The following is a 19,163-nucleotide window of genomic DNA, read 5'->3' on the forward strand; positions in this document are numbered from 1 at the left end:
AACTGTTTAACCATTTTAACAACTTAGAAGCTGAAGCTGGGATTTTAAAATTTTCTTTACATCACTTCTTAGAGGCCCTTTAGAACAGATCAGATGGAACCTAGGGAAACTGGAAGTGTACAGCACCTCCATTCTCTTCTCCACAACCTTTTAGGACTATCAAGGCCAGTAAATACCTGCTCTGAGAGTTACAGGAGAGAGGTTACAAGTGGGTTTTATTCCTTTGGGGCACAGGGATATGCCTAGCATTCACCTCTAAGGTACAAAGACACTCCTCCATTCCTACCTGGGAGGCAGGGAAGTTTCTGTCATCCCTGCCATTGTGTTACCTTGAAGAGGGAGCTAGCTGTTTGCCAGAGCCTATTGCCAGATTTAGGGGTACTGCCCATTCCAGAGTGGGTCAGATCTGCCTGATTTCCATGTGGACCACAGCCTGGTGAAGCAGCCATCTGCAGAGAGCAGCTGGGCTGGAAGAGGCTTCAAGGTCCTGCTTGGCCATTCTTTTAGGCCCTAGGATGCTAACCTGGGCTTGGGGAGCAAATGTCATCGGAGAAGTTGAGGTTCATCTTTTCTCAAGAATACAAATACCTTTAAAGGCAATGTGTCCCACCTCTCCTAACCATGTAAGGGAAGCATTGGTATAATAGCGTCTGCAAAATAAGTCCCACCCAGAGCCAAACTGGCTTTGACTTTGGCCTGGGCCTCCTGCCAGGTAAGAGCACCTGCCAGACTCGCTTAGGCCAGTCTGAGTGAGCTGGCCCTTACTGCCTGCATTTCTACGCTGGAGGAAGGGTTTGCCCGGCTCCACAAAGTCTACAGGCTGGCCTACGTATAGGAAGAGGACAGTACGTGGAAGCTTTTTTTCCAACCCATTGTCTAGGGTCAGGCAGGGTGATGCTCTTAACTACCACTGATCTTGCAGTTGAAAGGGGTAAACGAACGACTAAAGAAGAGAATGTTTGAGGTGCAACCACACACGCTAGACAAAATTTCGGAATACCAGGCTCACTTAGATCCCGGGCTCCGCCTTAATGTAAAATCTAGGCAGGCGCAGACGGGCGTGGCCTTAAGCTCTAGGCCACGCCCTCCCCGATCTCCCGCTCACCCTCGTTGGCGAATGGCGTCTTTGGGGCGTGTCCCGCGCGCCTATACAAGGGGGCGGTTCCACGCGCGCCAGCGTAGTAGGTGCTAGTCTGCTGGCCGGACGTTCACGCTCTATGCTGCAGCATCCTCGGGAAATGAACGGGACGGGGAGTTGGTGTTCCCTGGTGGACGTACACCCAGAGGAACGGACCGCGGTAAGAAAAAGAGGCCGCACCGCCTCTTTTATTCTTGGCTTCCAATTCCGCCCCTCCCGTGCCCCGCGCCTAGTTCGCTGACATCGCCTGGCTCCGCGACGCTTGTTTTTCTTTTTTTCTACCAGCCGGCTGCGGGCAGGGTGAGTCGTGGGACGAGGGCGCCTGTGAGACTCAGGGCGTCCCTGCCCTTTCGGAGGACACTGCGTCTCCTGCCCGGGACCTGGCGCCCATTTCCCGTGCTCTTTGCTCAGGCGTCCTGTGGGTAGTAGATTGTGTCGGAGGAGAATAAGTTCCAGGGATGGAATCTCTGCTCTCGTTTGGACTTTGGGTCGCCGATAGAGGGGAGTTAGGCTTTTCTGTGGGTCCTAGTGACCTCAGAGGCCCTTCAAAGAACTTCATGGTGCTTTGGGTTATCAGTGTGACAAGACAAAGGGTAGGGTGAAATCCTACAGCTCGGACTGGAGGGTGGAGGCGCTAGGACTCCAAGAACGCCGAGATTGGCCAGGAACTCTACCTTTCGGATTTCTCCGCATTTGCAGTTCTCCTGCTTCCCTCCCCCTGTCGGACAACCGATAGCTTTCTGGGACGGTTTTTGTTGGTTTTGCTTCTGTCTCCCGCCTCCAAGCCCCGGACAAGTGGATCAAGGAGCTGCCAGGGGCTGAGAAGGAAAGGGAAATGATCTATTCGAGGGTTTCTGTAGGGAGTAAGGGTCGGGGAGAGAGGGGCGTTCTCTAGGGCTAACCGATCTGCCCTGCTGCCCTCACTCCTTGCCTCCCTGACCCTGTTCTCCTCCCCACCCCAGCTGACCATATGATTTTTCTCCTCCAGAGGCAGAGGCGGCTAACTTGTGGCCGAGTGTTTTCTCCCTTTACTCTGTCCAGTCCTCTCGTCCAGTCTCAGCATGCCCCTGAGGTAGCTAACCCAACTGCACCTGGATTACAGCACATCTTCAAAGATATTTGTAGAATGGTTCCTCATTTCACGTTTAGGAATAGAGGTGGTCACTTAATTCTGTTCACAGTTCCCTCTCTATTTCTGTTTAAGTTGCGAGTGTTCCGACCACATTGCAGTACAGGTCTTGCTGCTACCCAACCCCAGGCCCCCAGTCCCTCATCTACTGTAGCCTGCCAGTTCCTCAGCTACAGGACTCTGAAGAAATGGGAAAAATCCATCCTCTATTGTGTCAGCCCCAAGTCCTATTCCATGCTCTTGCTCACGGTTTTGGAATGGTGAGGCAGGGAAAAAGGTATGAGGAAAGCAAAGGAGAGGGGATTTTGGCTTCTTTTGTGCTTGTTGTAGAAAAGAGATCCTGAAAGGTCTTAAGACTAAGGCATTGGCAGTGTTGAGAATTCGTATTGACACCATCTTCTATTCTTGATGTTCCTCTTCTATTCTTCGGTCTGGTGGGACAGAAAGAGTGGGTAGGAAAATTGAGAGCAGTCTCCAGTCATAGGTTAGTTTGAAGCTAATCAGACACCTGTAGAACAAAGGGGAGGCAAATTCCCTTTTATTCTTTCTTTATAGGCTGGGCTTGAGAGTTATTTTACTTAAAAGCTGGGAATGAACTAACCATTGCCCTAATCTGTTTTTGGAGACATTCCTGATCTCTTAAGGAGGGGGAGGAGATGGTAAACAGTCAGTCAGGAGACAGGCTTTGTCCTGGATTCTTCTCTTCTGAGCCATCCTGCAGAGAAAATTTAAGCTCTGGACAGTCCTCAGGGATTTGTCATATATTCGCCCCATTGAGTGAGTGCTTAGTGCGGGTGCAAAGTGAGTGAGTGAATAAATAACCAGATGTTTCTTATGGTGTCAGCAGCATAGACAATTTCACAAAACTGGTGTGTCCTAGTGGAAGTCAGGACCCTGGGACCCTGTTGGTGTTTCCCTACCAGCCACACCATATGCTTTAGTACACTACACATGGACATGGAAATACGAGTAACACTCTCTGGGTTGCTTTTACTGTTGGAGGCAGATGCAGCAGGTCCAAGGGAACCAGTTTTTCAAACTGTAAGTCTTAACCACCAGTGGGTCTGCAATCAACTTATGAATTAGAACCAGCATTAGAAAAGAAATAGTTTCCAATTATATGACATTCTGGAAAAGGAAAAACTATGGAGTTAAATACAATGATTAGTAAAAAGCAGAGTTACCAGGAGTTTAGGGCACAGGGTGGAGAGATGAACAGACAGAGCATAGATTTTGGGGGGCAGTGAAAATACTCTGTATGATATAATGGTGGATATATGTCATTATACTTCTGTCCAAACCCATAGATTGTATGACACCATTTACTTCTTAGAGTGAACCTTAAGGTGAACTATGGATTTTGGGTGATCATGGTGTGAGTGTATGTTCATCCTTGGTAACAAATGTACCACTCTAGTGAATGATGTAAATAATAGAGGCTGTGCATGTGTTGGGGTGGGGGGGTATATGGGAAATACCTTCTTGTTGATTTTGTTGTAAACCTAGAACTGCTCTTAAAAAAAAAAAAAGTTAACATTCTCAGACTGGGTGGACATTTTTGGCAAAACCTTTGTGTCAGTAATATATATATGTATACATATATGTGTGTGTGTGCGCACACTTATTGGATCATTACCTAAGATGTATTTTTTTTTATTTTGGTATCATTAATGTACAGTTACATGAGTAACATTATGGTTACTAGACTCACCTTATTATCAAGTCCCCACCACATACCCCATTACAGTCACTGTCCACTAGGATGTATTTTTTAGGTCAAAAAAAGTACAAGCCATAGTAGTAAGTTATACTGGCAAATAGAAGCACAAATGAACCTCAAAAAATTTTTATTACACATTCTCTTTAAGGTTCTTTGGATTATAAGCAGCAGAAAGTGACTCCAGCTAACTTAAACAGAAGAGGAATTTATTAGAACGAAATTGGGCAGCTCACAGAATTTAAGGGAAAGATAAAAAGTATGAACCACAGGAGTCCTGGGGTCTGGGTAGGTGGAAAAAAACTAATGGAGGGTTTCTACTTCTGGGTGAATTGATTCCAGCTGTTTTAGGTCTTTTACCTTTCTGCTCAAGATTCCAGGGAGCCCCTGACTCTCCCTTGGCCAGGGCAGGGGGCTTCCTTGATTGACAGGCCCACTGGATTACTCAGTGAAGGAGGGAGATTCCCCAAAGCAAAACCCAAATACTATTACTGGTGGAGGAGGATGGAAGCCATGTGGCAAAAGCAAAAGATGTTCATTACATTAGACTCTGGTTTGAATGATCTCTGATTTTCTTTTTCTTTTTAAATCTTTTTTTTTTTACCCAAGGAATAAATCTGCATGACTTTAAAAAGATCTAATAATAACAAAAGGCCTTTAAAAGAAGATAGCAAGCAGTTCCCTATCCCAAGTCCTGTCCAATGGCAGTAACCACTTTAAATTGTTTTAGCCCTTTGTCTGGTGTTTACTGTCATGCTTCTAAATAATATGCTTGTAGTGATACTGATTTATCAGTTTTAGACGTGTATTGACTTCCTGTTGTAGGAATTTTAGGTAGGTTTATACTTCTGCCCCTTACATGTTCCCTTTCCCGTCTCCCATCCTTCCAAAGTAATTACATCACAGTTTTTGGCTAAACTGTGATTTCTGTTAATAGCATTGCAGTTAAGAGCTTGGCCCTGGGAATCTGATCCAGTGGGCTGTAGTCAGATCTTTGATGTTTGCCTTGCCCAAGATCATTTTAGGAAATTACTTAATTTCCTCAGTCTTAGTTTCCTTATCTGTTAAATGGGGATATTAATTACACCCTGCTCATAAGGTTGTTGTGCGGATTAAATAGGACAATGCTCTTGAAACGTTAAGCACAGTGCCTGGCACATGGTAAATACTCAGATGTTAGCTGTTATTTTCAATTTGCTACTTACCAGCTTACACTAGACTGTTTTAGCCTTCCCTGAGACCCTTGGCCAAGGGATGGAGGAAGAGTCTGGGAACTTTCTGGTCTGGTCAAGGTTTGAGCCTTCTCCGTGTTGACAGTTGTTCTTATATGTTCCTTTTCCCCTGGAAGGTCTTGAGGATGAGAAGGGGTCTAGAGATAGACCTAGGGTGGAGAGCTAAGTAACTTTAGCTTGTCCCAACTCAGCCAGGACTGGTCTTAGAGTGATGTCAGAGTTTATATTTTGGCATCCCTCTCTGGGTATCTTTCCTCTTCTTCCTTTTTGTGATGTCATGGCCAAGGCAGCTTGTGTCCCATGATGCGCTGGGCTCTTTGATAAGGTGATTACCATTAAATAATCTGTCAGTGTTACTTTTCCTTAAAATACTTACATTTTTTTTTTTCATTCTCTCTAATTTTTACCTTGATCAGTCTTGTCCAGAGAGGTCCTCTCAGTGCCTGGGTGGATTTGGAATTTTTCATCAGCTGTAGTTTGAGCCTTTGTCCTGGAACAGGTGTTACTCCTTTAGGACCTCAGAAGCTGAATTATTTAATACCAAGTCTTTCTTGAGCCCGATTCCTTTATTTATTTATTTTTAAACTAAAGCTGTGGTTTATTCAAAGGCTTACTATAGGCTTTATTATTTTTTAACAACAGCCTTGCTGAGATATTATTCAGATACCATACAAATAACCCATTTAATTTAACAGTTTTTAGTATATTCACAGAGTTGTGCAGTCATCAACACAATGATTTTAGAACATTTTCATCACCCCATAAAGAAACCCTGATCCATTAGCAGTCATTCCCATCCCAACTCCCTGCCCCGCCACCACCCCTAGCTATAGGCAATCACCAGTCTACTTTCTTTCTCTATGATTTGCCTATTCTAGATATTTATATAAATGCAGTCATATAATATGTGATCCTTTATGACTGGCTTCTTTCAAGTAGCATTATGTTTTTAAGTCAATTTATGTTGTTGCATGAATGAGCACTTCATATGGCTGAATAATATTCTATTGTATGGATATATTATCACATATGTTCATGAAAAAATGTTGGTGGAATTTTGGGTAGTTCCTACTTTTTGTCTATTATGAAAATTGTATAGTTTCTCCTTTTTCTCTGCTATGAACATTTGTTTACATGTTTTTGTATGGACATATATTTTCATTTCTTTTGGAGAGAAATACCTAGGAGTGGAACTGCTAGGTCAGAATATTTACATTTTAAAAGAGGATTCATCTGGAGTCATTGATGCTTACTCCTCAGGAATGAATGAATTCTAAAATTGTAGAAGCCCTGGCTCTGTGATACCTGGGTGGGGAAGACACTCCTGGGCAGAGGAACCTTTCAAGTTGATGACTGCCTATTCCTTCCACTCATGAGACTTGTCACAAGTTCAGCCCACAAATTCTTTCTCACACCATTCCATCTCCCTCATTCATTGCCAGGTTCTTACTTTCAGGAGCACTACAGCTCATATTTCCAAGTCTGCCAGGAATTTGGGGAATCCTGGGCTCTGCCATAGGATCTGGGAGAGGAGGTTTACCCAGTCACCAGGCACTGGTGGCAGCCTTTGCCTATATTTCCCTGGGGTGGGGGTAGGGGGTGTTCACCCACACGGTTTCGGTTCCAGACACGTGTGTTCAGAGCAGGTGAGACAAGCTTCCCAGCCTGATGGTAATTATGGTGTGACCTCTTTGGGTCACAACACAGAGCCTTGTGAAATACCTTTGTTTCCTAGGGGTGGGGAGTTTAGTTGGAGAATAGGTATGTGCCTGGGAGGCTGGTGACCTAGATTTAAGCCTGGCCAGCAGGGAAAGGAGGATAAAATATAGAGGTAGGATGGGGATGGGTAGATGAAGGAAGAAAAAGGAAATGGTCTTCTAGGGTCTGGGTGCACAAAAGCAAAAATCACAAAGCAAAATAATCAGAGACTAGAGTTGGGAGGGGGTGCTGAGGCATTGCCCCTTCATTTCAGGCTGGCTGGGCACTAGGCAAGTTTTCTGGAGAGAGATCTTCAGAGTTGAGAGTTCAGGAGCCCACCTCCCTCTACACACTCTCACTGTCAGGCCCCAGCATTTTCCTGTGCCAGGTCTCAAGATAATGAGAAGGGTTGCGCTATTTAGGGTGCCACCCTAAATCCCCTTTTCTCATTTCACCTCCCAATCATCCAGTCAGCCTAGAGCTTGACCAGCCCATGCCTCTGGGCAGGTAGCCAGACAAAAAGCAGACACCTGTTTTGTTGGCTAATCTATGAGGAGGAGCGGGAATTATTCTTTGTGTCCTACTCAGCAAAGGGCCATTCTCTGGCCTAGAGGACCCTGCAGAAAGCAGGACTAAGGGAACCCAAAACCTGCAAGCTGAGTGGCTTTGGGAGTCCCAGTCATGAGAGGGTAGGCTGCAACCATCTCATCTGGCCCTCTTCTGTGATTTTATTGGGACTTCCCTCATCCTGGCCTCTGGGAGCCAGTCTTTCAAGTGGCTGGCAATTCCTATTTCTCAGAGGGGGAGAGTTGAGGTGGCTGCTGCTGTAGTGGCTTGAGAGACCATGTACATTTTGAGTGGGAGAGGAGACAGGATTGAGGGACAAAGTGATGGAGAAATAGCTTATAGGATTTGAAGGTAAATTAAGGATGCTGGTTTCTAGCTTAGGGGCACTCTCCCCTTCCTTTACTTTCTCTTAGAAGGACCCTTACCCTCCCCCACCACCCAGTCTTCATGGCCCCCATAGTAACCTGGGGACCGAGAGTTGGAGAAACATATTTTCCCATACATCTTTCCTTTATCCATGTGAGCTTATAGTGTGAGAAGCTCTGGAGCCTCCCTGTTTATCTCCCGATCATTTCTCCTCAGCTTCCTGATCTCTAACCCTTTAGCTATGTGTTTACCCCCTCCCTGTTCTTAGGAATGAGTCACGGTTGCAGATTTGTTTGAACAGAGTGGAGAGGCTGCCTGTAATTTGGAGGTGGCTGGGTTTCTCCCCAAGAATGTTTATGATGTTGGAGGCTGCTTACCTTGTGATTAGCTCCATTTCTTTTTCCCTGGAGAAGAAGGCTCCACTTCCTTTTTCCCGGAAGAAGAAGGGATCTTCCTATCTTGCCTGTCCTAGAGCTCCCAGTAGGGACCACCCTGCTAGGTATTTTGGGACCTTCCTAAAGCCCTCTGGAGCCTGCTCACAGCCCTGAAGTACAGCAGTTCTAGAGAACAACCAATGGCACCGAGGAGGGAGGGCCCCAGGGCTCCTTCCACAGCTCTGGGGTGGGGTTGTAAAGTGAGGTCTGTGGCCTTGCAGACTGGATTCTCTGGTTCTGGAGGATGAGGTGCCAGAGAGAACCCTAGATTTATTCACAGGCTCCATTTGAACAATTTGTCTCACCCACTCTCCTCCCTTGTAGTCTTTCCAGAGTTCTTTGGGCAAGTAATGCTGTCTCACCTTGGTGATTTATGTCTTGCAAAGCTCTTTCACACAACCGGACATGTACCTGCCCGGCCCAGATATGTGTAGTGAACACCCAACTTCAGAAATAGAACATTACCCATACTTTTGAAGCCCCTGGGATCCCTCTTACTTTATAACCCTTTCTTTCCTCAACAGAAGAGATTACCGTCTTGAATTTTGTGTTTATTTCCTTGCTTTTTGTTATATTTTTCCTACATGCTTTCAAGTAATATATCGCTTAGTTTGGCATGTTTTGAGCTTTATATACATGGTATTATCTATATTCTATAGCTTACTTTGTAACATTAATTTTGGGATTCATGTTGATGCATTTTCATAGCTGAATAGTAGTAGTTCATTGTACTAACACACCAGTTTATTCATCCATTTTCTTGTTGGTGTTCCCATTGTTTTGCCATTGTGAGCAGTGCTACTGTGAGCGTACTTCTACTTGTCTTTACACTTGTTAAATCTATAAGCTTAATAAAATCTGGGCTCCTCCCTGCCGCCACCATCAAATGATAAGTCTTTATTGTTTTAACTTCCATTTCCCTGATTGCTGGTGAGGTCCATATATCCATTAGCCACTTAATTCCTTCCTTGAGTTGCCTTTCTTAGTCTTTGCCTGTTTTTGTTCTTGTTTTCTCCCTTTTCCATGTCTGTCTGTTTCCAGTATTTCTTACTGCTTCTTTAACTGAGGAGTGTGAATTTCTCAAAAGGAGAATTGGGAAAAATCCCTGACCACATCACTTGGAATTGATGCAGCACGTATTTGCTTTGAGAACCCATTCTAGGACAGGCACTATGTTAAATAAGCCATCCATGTCGTCAAGGCTTGCAGTTTTATTGGGGGAGATGCACAAATAAATAGTTATGAAGGAATGGGGCATTACAGTTAGGGTATGTAGGGTGCAGTGGTGCAGGGAGCAGGCTCTGACCTAATAGTGCTAGGGTAGGACCTGCAGAGAAAGGATGCCCAAGCTGAGCCTTGAAGGCTAAGGAAGATTGGATTTGGATGCCTTCCCACAGTTGGAGCAGGAGAGTTTCATATAGAGCATGGGGTACAAGTGGGATTCTGGTGGGTGTCAAGACATTATGTAGGATAGACAGTGGTAGGCATGATCATGAGAGGACTTTAATGCCATGTTAAGGAGTTAAAAAAAATTCTTTTAAGGTTTTACTTAACAATAGCATACATACATAGATTGTAAATGTACATTCCAGTAATCTCACAAACCGGACACACTCCTCTAACCAGTACCCAGGTCAAGAAACAAACCATTACTAGCACCACAGAAGCCTCCTCTTGTCCCCTTCTAGTCATTACCTGTTCTCCCTCAAGGATAGTCACTACCCTGACTTGTAAAACATATATTTATTTTGCTTGTTTTTATTCTTTTTATATAAGTGGAATTGAGACAGGGAGGCAGCAGGACATAACTCCTGCCCAGTTAGAGTAGGCGTGGGGCTCTGGAAAAGGACAAAGTCTTACAAAACAGGTTGCTTGAAATTGAAACAATGTAACAATTTATTCCCCATCGGGACCCAGTGGTATAGAACAGCTCATCGCTCATAGTCGCAAAGGCCCATTAGCTTACAATAGGGTATCTGGGAAACCTTCACAGACATAGCTTAAAATATAACTAGCATTCTGGCTGTATCTATAGAAAACTCCTGCTGCAGCAAGCATAAAACCCTAGACACTGAGACCCCAAACAGCAACTTTGCCCCTCCCTGCACCTGAGGGGAGTTCCATACTTTCTCGTTGGGTCCGTGCAATCGACCTCCAAATAACTGGGAGACGCGTGGATGCAAAAGCAAGAGTGTTTATTGAGTAGCCAGCATGCTGGGGTCTCATACTCGCAGGTGGAGACCCAAAGTACAAGTTCATTCTTCTTTTATACATAAGAATGGGGGTTGTGTGTAGAGCGGGCCGTGTGCAGAGCAGAACGGGCCGTGCGCAGACCGGGCCCAGATATGATCTGATCCTCACCACAACCAACCCACTCACCAACCACCTGGACTGGTTCCTTCCAGGTGGAGTGACACTCCCGACCTCCGGGTGGGCGAGCCATCCACCTTCCACTGGCTGGGAGCATCTGGCCAGCCCTGGCAACTGTGTTGGCCAAATCCCTGCAACTCCTGCAACCTCCCCCCAATGTGACCCGTCTCTCACAAAATAAAGTCACCTACAAAATGGAGCAGCATTAGTCAGGACTCTTCATTCCCCACTTGAGTTTTATTCTACTTCAAATCTTTGAAGTAACGAAATAGGGTCTTCCTCACTCAAGGGCCTGTACTGAGATCTAAGGACCATGAGTTGGACGGTGGAGATCCGTTTCTGTACAAATTTGAGGAGGGCATTGATAAGGCAGGGGCCACATGTAAGAGCCAGTATCCGAAGTAAGAGGGGACCTGCCACTGCTGATAATAAAGTTGTTAGCCATGGGGACCAACTGAAAAGGCATCTTGGACCTGAAACAAAGCTTGTAGGGAGGAAAGAAAGTTTTTATCATTTTGCTCAGTTAACAGATCAGCTTGCAAATTGGGAAGGATTGGGGGAGGCCTGCCAAACAGGATTTCAAACGGGGTTATGCCCAATCTATAGGGAGTGTTCCTGACCCTGAAGAGAACAAAGGGGAGGAGAGTCACCCAGTCACTGCCAGTTTCTAGGGTTAATTTGGTTAAAATCTCCTTAATGGTCTAATTCATCCTTTCTACTTGACCTGAGCTTTGGGGATGATATGCACAGTGTAACTTCCAATTAGTCCCCAATATATGACTCAGCCCTTGTGTTACCTGACAGACAAAAGCTGGTCCGTTGTCTGACCCAATAAAAGCAGGAAGGCCATACCTTGGAATAATGTCCTCTAGGAATTTCTTGGCAACTACTACAGCAATAGTTTCTCTTTTGGTTGGAAAGGCTTCTACCCATCCGGAAAAGGTATCTACCTAGTTCGGCGAAGCCAGGAATCCAGAGGCGACAGACAGAACCCCGCTGTCCCCAACAACTTTCTGACAGCCCGTCTACAGTCTGGCCTTGGTAGCTGGAAAATAGTCTCTTTTCTGGCCTGGGGTAGCCATTGGCATCCCCCGTTGAGTTTATATCCCAAGTAGGTGACTTCTTCTAAACAGAGTTGAGCTTTTTTAGCAGACGCTGGGTACCCTTGTTTTCCCAGTGTCATAAGTAAATCTTTAGTGGTTGCCTGACATTCTGTTTCTGTCCGGGCAGCTATTAGTAAATCATCTACATATTGAAGCAGGCTCACGTCTGGGTGGAAACGCCGGTACTCACTCAGATCTTCGTGGAGGGCCTTGTCGAAGATGTTCGGTGAGTTCTTGAATCCCTGAGGCAACCTGGTCCACGTTAGTTGACCATTCAATCTGTCCTCTGGATCTCTCCATTCAAAAGCAAACAGCAGTTGACTCGAGGCGGCTAGCGGTAAGCTTTGCTTCTTAGGGGATCAGGTACTGCCGCACACGGACAGGGGTGGCAGTGGCCTTTAGTTAGACCACTATTGGTGCCCGATGCTTTGCCCATCCAGTGCCTCCCGTCTTGGCCCATACTTCTGGGATCTCTTTTAGCCACTTATGGAGGAGCTTGTAGTTGTCTTTTTCTCTTCTCAGGTTAGTGTAAAGTCTGTGTTCATCATTAAGCAATAAGGTAAGAATGCTGATGGGGGCTCCACTCTGGTCGTTTATGGAAACCGAGTCACCCTCAGAGTGGATGTGGGCTCCCACCTTGGATAGCAAATCTCTCCCCAGAAGTGGGTAGGGGCACTCAGGGATAACCATGAATGAGTGGGATACCCGTCCCAATTTTAGGTCTACAGATCTTCGGGTAGTCCATGAATATCAGTTAGATCCTGTGGCTCCCTGTACCCTGGACTGTTTGGGAGAAAGGGGCCCCATGGGGTTCTTAAGGATTGAATGTTCTGCTCCAGTGTCAACCATAAAAGTCACTGGCTTCCCCTCCACATTCAGGGTTACCCAAGGCTCGGGGAGGGGGGCCGAACCCTGTCCTCCTCAGTCGTCTAAGCCTTCTATCTGGAGGACCTTGGGTTGTTCCCTGGCTTCTCTTTTGGGGCATTCATTTTTCCAGTGGCTTCTCTCTTTGCAGTAGGCACACTGGTCTTTCTGCAGCGGGTTCTGGCCCTTGGGGGAGGCTTTGGGATCTCAAGGGCCCCGTTGTTCAGTCAGCCTTTTTAATTCTCAGTTCCGGGCAGGACCTTCTAATGAATTAGCCAACAAAATCTTAGTTAACCCGTGGGTCTGTCGCTCTTCTGGGGTGTCTCGGTTATTGAACACTTTCTCAGCCACTGCCAAAAGTTCAGCTAGCCTTTTTCCCTCAAAACCTTCTAATCTTTGTAACTTCCGCCTGATGTCTGGGGCTGATTGATTAACAAAGGCCAAACTTACCGTGGACCAGTTTTCAGCAGCTTCTGGGTCCAAGGGAGTGTAGGTCCTGTAGGCTTCCAGCAGTCTCTCAAGGAAAGCTTCAGGAGGTTCTGTGGGCTCCTGTTTCACCTAACTTACTTTAAGCAAATTGGTGGGACAGTGTGCCACTGCCCAGAGACCCCCCATCAGAAGAATCTGGCGGTAGACAGTGAGCCTCTCCTTACCTTCGTCTGTATTGAAGTCCCAGTCAGGCCTACTCGAGGGGAATCTGATGTTTATGATATCTAAATCCGTGGTTGGTTTCCCATCAACCCCTGGGACTAGTTTCCGAGCTTCAGTGAGGACTCTCTCTTTCTTCAGTAGTGAAGAGAACCTGTAAAAGCTGATGGCAGTCATCCCAGGTGGGCTGGTGGGTGAAAAGTACTGAGTCCAACAAGTCTATAAGTTTACTGGATTTCTCAGAGAAGGGGGGGTTCTGCATTTTCCAATTATACAAGTCACTGGTAGAGAAAGGTCAATGAACTAAGAACTGTTGGCCATCGGGGCCCAGTGGGCCGCTGCCTGCAAAGGTAGGGCCACGGTGCCTGGGGTGTTCTCAGGAGCTCGTCGGTCTCGAGAGTGAGTATGGGGAGGACTAATCAACATGGGTGGGTTCTCTGGGTCAGGTTCCTCTTCCATAGGTAAAGGTTCAGGAGGATTGGGGAGAGGAGTGTGTCCATATGGGGGCAGGTGGGGAAAGGATGGATCTTCTGAAGAGGGGTCTGAAGGGGGAAGACAGGATAAAGAGGTGGGGCTGAAGGAACCAAGGGATTGGGATTCGACTTGCGGGGTGCCTTAGAAGAGCTTGAAGCTTTAGAGGAGACAGTGGCCACGAGGGTCACCTTTAAAGGTGGAAGAAGGGAGCCAGCCATTTAGGTCGACTTTCCACTAGAGCCTGCCAAGTGGTGATGTAAGGAACCTGGTCGGGGTGCCCAGGATGTCCATATACAAGGTCCTTGACCCTGAAAATGGTGGGGAGGTCAAACGTGCCCTCCTCAGGCCACCCGACTTCGAACTTAGGCCATTCGTTCCTGCAAAAGATAGAAAGTTTACCCTTTTTGACAGCAAGACCAAGGTTTTTAGCCTGGGTTCGAAAGTCACTGAAGCAAGATGTGTAGATAGAGGAGTAGAGGGAGTAGAGTGCGACTGGCCCATGCTGAAAAGAAACAAGAAGACAAGACAAATATGAGTACACATACAGAGAACACAATGCTAGGGTGCCTTTTTCCAAAAAGAAACCAGATGAAAAGGGACGGCCTCTCCCGTAAAAGGGCTCCGTCAGGCTCTCCAAACAGAAACCAGGTGTGGGAGGACGGCCCCTCCCGTAAAAGGGCTCCGTCAGGGAGCAACCTCCCGTCTCCCACCAGACTGAAAAACAAAAGTCCAAAAAACAGAAGTGAGTGAGGGACGTCTCCGTGCTCAACAAGGTGCGGGGAAAAACAGTGTGTCCACCTAGTCCCTGGACCGCCAGATCAGGTTTCCACCAATAAACAGCACAAATACAAGGAAACACGGCACATAAACAGGCAATCAAACATTGTAGTCACACTCACACTTACCCACACACTCCGCACGGTCGCCGGTTATGGGAGCATGATCCCGGACGGGCCCCCAAATGTTGGGTCCGTGCAATCAACCTCCAAAAAAACCCAAGAGACATGTGGATGCAAAAGCAAGAGCGTTTATTGGGTAGCCAGCATGCTGGGGTCTTGCACTCGCAGGTGGAGACCCCAAAGTACAAGTTCATTCTTCTTTTATACATAGGAATGGGGTCGTGTGTAGAGCGGGCCTTGCGCAGAGCAGAACAGGCCATGCGCAGACGGCCGGGCCGTGCACAGACCAGTCCCAGATATGACCTGACCCTCACCACAACCAACCCACTCACCAACCACCTGGACTGGTTCCCTCCAGGTGGAGCGACACTTCCGACCACCGGGTGAGCAAGCCGTCACCTTCCACTGGCCGGGAGCATCTGGCCAGCCCTGGCAACTATGTTGGCCAAATCCCTGCAACTCCTGCAACCTCCCCCCGATGTGACCCGTCTCTCACAAAATAAAGTCACCTACAAAAATGGAGCAGCATTAGTCAGGACTCTTCACTCGTATACTGAATAAAGCTCTCTCTCTCTCTGTATCTGAATAAAAACTCTCTCTAAATCTCCTGCCTTGTCTGTTCATGAAGTTCATTCTTTGACTCTGCCAGCAAGAACCCGGGCATCAGAATCGTATAATATACTTTTGTCTCACAATTGTTTTCTGTAACATTTCCCTGAGGTTCATCCTGTTGCATGTACAGTACTTCATTCTTTTATCATTGTTGTGCAAGGTTCCACTGTATGACTATCACAATTAATGTATATTCTACTCTTGATGAACATTTGGGTGATTTCTAGTTTTTGACTATGATAAAAAATGCTGCTATGAACATTCTATTATCAACTTTTTTATGGGGGGGGGGGTTTAAAATAGGGAACATGTACGCATGTCTGTTGAGTAGATAACCAGAAGTGGAATTGCTGTGTTAAAGAGTATACACATGGTGGATCCTTTCGTGGCTATGTCAAATCTTTAGTAGATATCTCCAAAGTGATTGTGATAATGAGCAATTTCACCATCAGTGTATAAGAGTTCTGATTTTTACACAGCTCCTAAAGTTTGTTTTTTGTTTTCATTTTAGCATTCGGATGGGTATTTGGTGGTATTGCCTTGTGCTTTTAGTTTCCAGTTTTTTAATAACAATGAGGTTAAACTCTTTTCATATGTTTATTGACCATTTACATATCCTGTTTGACGTGTCTATTGATGTCTTCTGCCCATTTTTTTTGTTGGGTGCCCATTCTCTGTCCCTCTCCCTTCCTCCCTTCCTCTATTTCTTTGTTTAAATAAATATACTTTTATTTTAGAATGATTTTAGATTTACAGAAAAGTTGCAGATGGTACAGAGAATTCTCATATACTCTTCACCCAGTTTCCCCCAGTGTTAATATCTTATGTAACCTCGGTACATTTGTCATAACTAAGAAGTTAATGTTAATACAATATTGTTAGCTAAATTATAGACCTTACTGGGATTCTACTATTGTCCTTTTTCTGATCCAGGAGCCAGTCCAGGGTATCACAGTGTATTTAGTCTTTTGTTTTGTAGGAATCCTTAATGTGTTCTATCCTTTGTCAGATATATGTAGAGTGAATATCTTCTCCTCTGTGGATTGCTGTGTACTCTCGTAGTGGTGTTTTTGAGGAGCAAAAGTTCAACATTTTAATGTAGTCCAAATTATCGTTTTTTGTGTGTAGGGAGAATTTTGTGTGTGTGTGCCATATTAAGAAAAATTTTTGCCCTTTGCAGGGTCATAAAGATGTTCTCCTGTGTTTTCCCATAAAACCTTTATTGCTTTGCTTTTTACATTTAAATCTGCAACCCACTTGAAACTGATGTTTGTATATGGCATGATGTAAGGAATTCACATACATGTTTTTCCATAACAAGGAATTTTTACTTTGACTTATAAGCTTATAGAATATGCTTTTAGAAAATATTTTGAAGAGGGGCATTATGTCAGATTTTGAGGAACTGACATTTTTGTGTATCTACATGTATTAGTCACTGTGTTCTCACTTAAGTGTTGTACACTATCCATCTGACCAACCAATAAGCTAAGGCAGAGGGAGAATATGATCTTAACAACAAATGAAAGCCAGAGCCAGTGTTTGAGCTAAGATCTAATTCCCAAATGCTATTCTTTTTCTGCAAAGAAGAGAGAAAGTCAAGTTGGGTGTGAGGGATAATGGATCAGACAGTACATCTGTGATCTGGTTATATTGTGTATCATTTCATTCTCACTATTAAAATAAAATATATTTTGTAAAATAAATAATTTCTTTTTTTCTTTTTCTTTTTTATGTAGTTAACAGTAACCTATGGGGGGGGTGGTAGGTTATGTTGAGTAAATCAGTTTAATCCATTTAATTGAGTGCTAGTGGCTGTTCAAAGTCAGTTTTGAAGACTGTTTAAAGTGATAGAAATTAATGATGAAATATTAAAGGGGGAAAAAAACAAGTACATAACTGTGTGCAAAAGTATCCCTTTAAAAAATATCATAGAAAATTTGTAAGGAATATACTTACATTTTAATAGTGGCTATTTTTGGGTACTAGAATTGTAACTGTTTATCTTCTTCATTATATTCTTTAATTTTTGTTCCTGAAAATGTTACTTAAAAAAAAAAGATAATTGTAGATTCATACGGAGCTATAAGAAATAATAGAGATGCTCTGTGTGTTTAGTTTTCCTCAGTGGAAACATCTTGCAAAACTATAGTTCACTATCACAACCAGGACAGTGACATCAATACAGTCAAGATGCAGAACATTTCCATAACCCCAGGATATTTCAGGTTGCGCCTTAGAGCTGTACCTTCTGCCCCCATCTTCTAACTCCTTACAACCACTACTAATCTGTTCTCCATTTCTATAATTTTGTCACTGCAAGAATGTTTCATAGATGGAATCATACAGTATGTAACCTTTTGGGATTGGCTTCTTTCACTTCATATAATTCTCTGAAAATTGTTGTTGCAGGCACCAATAATTTGTTAATTTTTATTGCTGAGTAGTAAGTTTTCTGTGACTGTTTAGCTATTCACCTATTGAAGGGTATCTGAGGTTGTTTCTAGTTTGGCAGTATTACAAATAAAGCTGCTATAAATATTAATGTACAAGTTTTTGCATGAACATAAGCTTTCATACTCTGGAATAAATGCCCAGAAATACATATAGTACTTGTGTGTTTTGTTTTTAAAGAAACTGTCAAATTGTTTTTCAGAGTGTCTATGTCACTTTACATTCCCACCAATACTGTGTGAGTGATCCAGTTTCTCCACATTCTTGCTAGCTTTGAGTGTTGTCACTAATTTTTGTCTTAGCTATTCTGATAGGTGTGTAGTGGTACCTCACTAATGATATTAGTGGCACAATGACACTGAGTATATTTTAACTGCTTCTTTGCCATCTGTATATCTTCTTCAGTAAAATGTCTTTTCATGTCTTTTACTTATGTTCTAACAAAATATTAGGGAATAGAATCTCTGTGTTCATGAGGGATATTGGTCTATAGTTTTTTATTCCTTCTCTTTCTTTTTTAAAAATTGTCTTTGTCTGGTTTTGGTACCAGGGTAAGACGATCTTCATAAAATGGGGTGGGAAATGTTCTCTCCACTTCTGTGTTCTGGATGAGAAATGTAGAATCAGTGCTAATTTTTTTAAATGTTTGGTAGAATTCTCCAGTGGAACCATCTGGGATTTGATATTTCTTTTTAGACGATTTAAAAATTATGAATTTAATTTCCTTAATACTTAGAATATCCATGTTATCTATTTCATATTAGCTAAATTATGGTAGTTTGTCTTTTTTGAGGAATTGGTCTATTTTGTCTAAACTTTCAAATTTATGCCAATGTAATTGCTCATGGTACCACTTTTTGATATCTGCAAGGATCTGTAGAAATATCGTGTTTCATTCCTGATATTAATAATATGTGTTTCTTTCCTTTATTTTTTGTCAGTCTTGCTAGAAGTTTATCAGCTTCATTAATCTTTTCAAAGAACCAGCTCTTTGTTTCACTGACTTTTCTCTACTGTTTTTCTTTGTTAAATTTTATTTGTTTTCTCTATTAATTCCCTCTTCCTGGTTGCTTTGGGTTTAATTTGTTCTTCTTTTTCTAAATTCTTCTACTGGGACCTTAAATTACTGAGTTGAGATCTTCTTCTCTAATGTGTATATTTAGTGCCATGAATTTCCCTCTCAGAACTGCTTTAGTTGTGTCCCACAAAGTTTAACATTTCATTTTTTCATTTTCACTCAGTTCAATGATGTTTAAAATTTCTCTTGAGACTTATTTTTTGACTCAAGGATTACTTAGAAACCTGTTGTTTAGTTTCCTAGTGTTTGGAAATTTTCCAGTTATTTTTTTGTTATTCTTGTTTGATTCCATTGTGGTCAGATAACAGACTCCATATAATTTTAGTTCTTTCAAGTTTGTTGGTTTGTTTTACGGTTCAGATTATGATCTACCTTAATAT

At 43.9% G+C, this 19,163-nt stretch overlaps 1 protein-coding gene across 2 annotated transcripts in view; it reads left to right on the forward strand.

The window, feature by feature from the left end:
• Positions 1-1,155: 1,155 nt before the first annotated feature.
• The window catches only part of TUFT1 (tuftelin 1), a 61,877-nt gene continuing 43,869 nt past the window's right edge, over positions 1,156-19,163 (forward strand). For both annotated transcript variants that reach the window (XM_036905125.2, XM_036905126.2), the window contains exon 1: positions 1,156-1,298. In XM_036905125.2, coding sequence (XP_036761020.2) covers positions 1,218-1,298 — 81 coding nt within the window. In that variant the 5' untranslated portion in view covers positions 1,156-1,217. The remainder of the gene's footprint in view (positions 1,299-19,163) is intronic.

This window comes from Manis pentadactyla, chromosome 4 (assembly GCF_030020395.1).
Source record: "Manis pentadactyla isolate mManPen7 chromosome 4, mManPen7.hap1, whole genome shotgun sequence".
Taxonomy (NCBI): Eukaryota; Metazoa; Chordata; class Mammalia; order Pholidota; family Manidae; genus Manis; species Manis pentadactyla.